General features: G+C 33.7%; 1 protein-coding gene across 1 annotated transcript; it reads left to right on the forward strand.

Annotated features, from left to right (window-relative positions):
* The first annotated feature begins 4,027 nt into the window (after positions 1-4,027).
* LOC132548918 (uncharacterized) lies at positions 4,028-5,334 on the forward strand. The gene is made up of 2 exons (XM_060212820.1): positions 4,028-4,175; positions 4,850-5,334. The coding sequence occupies exons 1-2, from the start codon at positions 4,028-4,030 to the stop codon at positions 5,332-5,334; spliced, it is 633 nt and encodes a 210-aa protein (XP_060068803.1).
* Positions 5,335-5,911: the final 577 nt, after the last annotated feature.

Consider the following 5,911-nt stretch of genomic DNA (forward strand, 5'->3'; position numbering starts at 1 on the left):
CCCGCTCACCTGTACGATGCCGGTCATATTTACAACAGACAAGATTTCCCCTATAACTCTGTGCCATACACAGGTAATTTTGATAATTGTATTTTTAGTATGTATACAGATAATTGTACAACTGTATGTTATATTTTTATTTTCCGTACTTACCGTATAACGTACTGTATATCTATACCGAGCTAGTTCATATTTTACCTGTATATGAAATAAGTCAGTCAGAACACATTGTTCAATGTAATATCTTTCGTTTATATATCCAGTGCAGTATCAACTATATCTGTAACTGTTATAGTTTTTTTATACTGTGATACGTATTAGTTGAGCCAGTGCTACATGTAAACTAGTATTGTAACCGTGACGTATTAGTTATCACGTAATAGGTGTATTGTACTTGTATATTTATCTGTGTGAAATGTGTCGTATGGTCAACTTTATTATGTACATTATCGTTATGTTGTTTTATCTTTGTTATTGCAGAGTTAATCTCTTGTCGCCTGCAATAAAAACCAGGTTAATGGTTGAGAAACTTACGAAGGTGTTGTTGTGGTGTTTTGCCCATAACCCGACCCTGTAACACACGTGTCATTACTTATTTATAAAGTCATTAGATATATTTGGAGAAATCTCCATGCGCATGTGTTTTGTATTGATCAGTTCGATAGACCTAGCAAACAGAGTGTATCGTGCGCCACTTAGTCCCTATACCATGGCGGCGTCGCATGCTTTTTCCGTGATGCTTGTGCTCATAGACTTTGTAAAAGGAGGTGAGTACAAATGTATGTTCATAGCTAATTTTAAAAACCGGTATTTAGTTCTCATTTATATCGTTTACTGGAAAGCTAAAGTAATGCAATTACCATGTCGATCCAATATCTGCATACATTTGATTTAGTCGTGAATCAAGTGTATATTAATAAGAAAAAAAATCATAAAACCATATGATAATTTCAGAGAGGTAACAAATACATAATTCCACTGGAACAATTTATCCGTTACAATTTTCCAATATTTATTACTATTTGATATATCTTTCGTTAGTTTTGTGCATCATTTTTTATTTTAGTGTATCCATCAATGTTTAAGAACATCTATCTTAGTATAATCATCATCATTATATAATATTTATCAATAGTTTACTTTATCCATCAACATTAAGTATGTTCAGCGTATTTTCGTATATGCATCGCTGTTATCATTATTTAAGTATATTTTTACCGTTTTAGTGTACTGATCATCATTGTAATGTATCCATCACTATTTTTGTACATGCATTATTATTTCATTATAGCCATCAATATTCTTAAACATTCGTCACTATTTCAGAATCCTGATTATTAATAAAAATATTTATCATTATTTTCAGTATAAATCATCATTTAAGCCGTCATTATCTGATTTTGTTCGTATATTTATCATTGCTATGGTTTATGGATCATTGATTTGGTATATACATCACTATATCGGTATATTCATCACTTTTTACTATATCCATTACTATTGTAGTATAAAGTGTAACACACCATATCTGTACCTTTAACCATTAAATCCAAACCATGATGTGGAACTAGAAAACAGCGGGAGCCGTAGGTTTGTTTGTTTTGATTTTCACTTTTTACTTTATCACGGTTTTTTTCTGCTTGTCTGGCCTGGAACACTTATACGACTGATCGATAATGAGGTGATGGAAATAACCGCCTGTTGTGTAATCTGTAACTGTTGGTGAACAGTCAGTAACACATATGTGCACAGTGGTAGTTTGAGCATTTATCTTGCTCCTGTTTCAGCATTTTGACTGCTAAATGCTGTCCGCATTATTAGGGGTTTTGTACGACACTAATAAATTAGATGTGATACGGCACCGTTGACTTGGCGTATATGCTGCTCGTTTATTGAAAACTCACGCCCATACGAGAGTGAAATAACATTTCACACTAGGAATTATCAATACCAGTTTACTACCCTTCACTCAACTTTAAATGATTATTGATATATAAAGAAAAACCGAATCACATTGTAACTGGCCGATATGTTATCAGCAAAGGTTTTGACAAATGTCATAAACTATCAATTTAATATTTTATTCATTAATAGCACAATGACTTTATAAACCAAAGTACACGAAACTAAATCTTCGTGATCGAATGTGTTTTTATCTCTCCAATTTTGCCAACGATTTACGTGATCTTACATTTGTTGTTGATTTGACCTCGAATGATTGATCTTAACATGGAATAACAGTCTTCCAACCCTTGTGATAAAATGTATCTATCGCACGACTACCCGGTTATCATTGTGTAATTACTGAAAATACTTTTCCATTAGGACGCCATGAATTTTTGATGTCATATGTATTGCGACGTCGTCAAAATAATCATTCTCGATACTCCAGGGATTTCTTTCGCTATCTACACCCTTAGAACATGTCGCGGGAAAATTAAAGGTTCCGTGTGCGGCACTTTGTGTACAAGACGAAAAGACTAGTTTGATCCTTTAATGTATATCAAACGAATCTCGAGGTCGCATAACGGTGTATTGTAAAGGTTTTGAAGTCATATATCTCTCCTTTGTATTCTTCAGTCTGTGATTGTTCAGTTTTTTCTCCTTGAACCAACCAAATTATTTCGCTTGTGCCTTCAATTTGCCACATGTTCCAGGAAGCGAAAGTGATCGCAATCCTTGGAGTATCAAAGAAGTAGTGACCGTAATCCCTGGAGTATCGAGGATGCAAAAGTCATATGAAATGTGAATATAGTATATGTAGATTTTCAATCGAATATAATATGCTGCTTTCACGAATGTTTGCTAAAGCATCTCAGTTATGATATGAACAAAATCCATTTCATATAAGATTGATGAAACTCAGCTTATATCATGTATTAATAAAGGGATCGTTTTATATTTTAGCATACATCGGATGTTTTATCGATACGTCGGATAGACTTTTGAAAGGAAGCAAATTATACGACTCTCTACTTACTACAGAAAAATGTATGCAGTGGTGTTTTCAGGGTAGCTATACATATACTGGCACACAGGTGAGCGCAGAGCCATTTTCTGACATTGAAAGTGTACAAGTTTAAATATCAATATTTCAAACCATTTTTGAAACATGAAATACGTATATGAAATAATTACGATTGTTGTCCCTGGTTGCATTGTAAGTCATATTATTATGTGATGAAATTTACATATCTTGTATCTCCAAGGGAAATATGACAGCTTAAGTCAGGTATTTAGCGCATGCTAAAAATGTTTTTTTTTTATTTTGAAAAAAAGCTCGTTATCCAATATTCGAAAAAAATACCTGGGATGTCCGGATGACAACCAATGATTTTTTTAATGGCAAATTGGGCAATAGCACCGTACCACCGAGTGCGCTACACACCACTAGGGGACACCATATTGGCCAAATGTATGAGAGATCGATCAATTAAATCAATAGTTTAATCGATTGCTTAATGAATAGTGAAAAGATGTCATTTATCACACTCTTGGTAAAGAAAGAATCCGGCAAGCCTGATAGCTGTGAACGATATTTATTGGGTCACGTGTCTCGTCAAGATATATGATTTCTACTCCTGGTAAAGAAAGAGTCTTACAAACCTAATAGACCATTATTTACACTTTTAGATATATCAATGACGATATTTTATCTTTATGAGACAGGCTGCCGATCATATTTACACTCTGCAAATTAATTGTTGTAGAACTCTATTAACTTGACACTTAAACTATTATTTCATACCTCCTTATTATTGTACTAATGAATATATTATAAACTTTGGCATAAATCATTAACATTGGGAGTTGACACGAATCTCTACTTGTATTTCTAGGAATTCAGTTTATGTCTTTTTTAAAAACCCTTTGAATGTTAGATGCAATAATTACAAAGGCAAACCTTATTTTCCAAACTTTCCGGATTAATGTGAATAGACTCAAATATGAATGAAAGTCTCTAAATTTTAATGAGAAATATAACAAGTCTTAGTTATTGGTGTTTCATTTCAAATTCCTGACTAAAATGTCTTTCCAGTACAGTACTCAATGTTTTTGTGGAAACAGTATTGACCTCACCAAGCAAACGTCAGAGGGTGCTTGCGACATGAGCTGTCGAGGAAAGCAGAGCGAGAATTGCGGTGGCATCTGGAGAATGTCCGTTTACACAACAGGTAGTAATTTGATTTAATAATAAAATTCATTGACTTTCATGGTATGGCACTTAAAGAGACCATGTGCTCGCTTTTTCCAATACAAAAAAAAATCTTCACTTTGTTCCTTTTACGTATCAGGTGTTGTTTAAAGGTAAAAAGAAACTTAAATACATAGAGATTATTTAATAGTGCTGCGCATTCGTGAAAGATACTAAAATATTACACACATTTGTGAAATATATTTGTTATAACTGAAATCACTCAAATATGCTCTATCTATTTAAGTATAGAAGGATGACATCAAATATATTTGTTAAAATAAATCATTGAATTATGTTATGAAGAAATATATCAGACCAACCGTTTAAGCAATTAACTTGTCTTATACCAACTTTGTGTTCATATCTATATCAATTTACAATTTTCTAACTCTGTTTCCATAGCATCGTTATACATGTGAATATGACAAGGAATGGGCTAAGGCTCATTGTTGTAGTCATTGAATTTGAGTACCGAACAGTATGATATGATATGCTGAATTGAATTGTAATTATAACTGATTCAATTATAGGAGGAAAATGAAATCTAGAATCGATTTGAAATATCACATACGCTTTGTGATGTTTTACATATTGTAATTTACGCAGACAATATGTAAATATGAATAGAAGTACTGATTATTTTTATTTCAGAATTTGCAATTACGACTGAAAATCTTGTAACTACCACAAATGCTGAAATCGAAACATCAGCTGTAGACATTCTCACTACAACTGAATATATTGAAACGTCTGCACAAACTGAAAAAACAACTGTAGTTATCCATACTTCAACCGAAGAGACGAATGTGACCATGACATTGTCAGATGACAGTGAAAATACCTCTTGTATTTGTAAATGTCAGACATCCACCTGGGGTAGCTTAGCGAATCTGACGATGTCACAAAAACAGGAAATACTGTCTGAACTTCAAGCTTTACTCACCGTAACGAAACATACTACGTCCATGTTTAGACGAAAACTTATCAGCAAATATGATTCGCGTCCAAGTAGCGTTACCATGGGATACGTAGCGATTGCTATTTTGTCATCTGTAACTGCTATGATTGTCGTCCCCGACGTTATCTGTTTGGTGTTGTCCGCGCATAGGTGGCTCTGTTGTAGGAGTAGAGAGTAAAAAACCAAAGAGAAAAGACGAAATGAATATATAATTAATATTCATTCTTTGTGAGTGCAGATGAGAAGATACTCATGACAGTGATATGGGGCCATTGGGGAGTCAGCGGCGACATTATTAATATTGCAATACTGTGTGCTAATGTGTTCACTAAAGCAGTCGGAACGCCACCACAATGTCATTGACTTTTGAAATATCTGACTATCAAACGACAAAATACGACAATGTTCATATCACAAATATTATTTAAACAACATAAAGCCATCCATTAATTTATTGTCAAAAAACTTATCTAAACGATGGCGAGATGTTGTAAATGAATGGATATACGTGGCTAGCAAAATTTTGTGGAGAAAACATGATTTTTTGCGATGTCCATAAATCGCTGTGTTATGAATCGAATATAACTCTAGCTTAACGCTGACTTATTGACGCATGGCAATGGATTTTTATTCACCAACGAGTAAGGAAATATACCGCCACTCGAACTTCTCCGATATACTTGTGATGTATGCGAGTATGATCAAAATGCCTGAAGGAATCGACCCACCAGAGCTGATTAAGGCCATTACACACT

Source organism: Ylistrum balloti, unplaced genomic scaffold, assembly GCF_031769215.1.
Source record: "Ylistrum balloti isolate Yb309-2 unplaced genomic scaffold, AGI_CSIRO_Ybal_v1 Utg370036, whole genome shotgun sequence".
In the NCBI taxonomy this organism is placed as follows: domain Eukaryota; kingdom Metazoa; phylum Mollusca; class Bivalvia; order Pectinida; family Pectinidae; genus Ylistrum; species Ylistrum balloti.

Coding starts and splice junctions, on each gene's coding strand:
- LOC132548918 (XM_060212820.1), top strand. CDS start 4,028: ATGTCTTTCCAGTACAGTACTCAATGTTTTTGTGGAAACAGTATTGAC. Junction 4,176..4,849: donor AATGTCCGTTTACACAACAG/GTAGTAATTTGA, acceptor TTTTTATTTCAG/AATTTGCAATTACGACTGAA.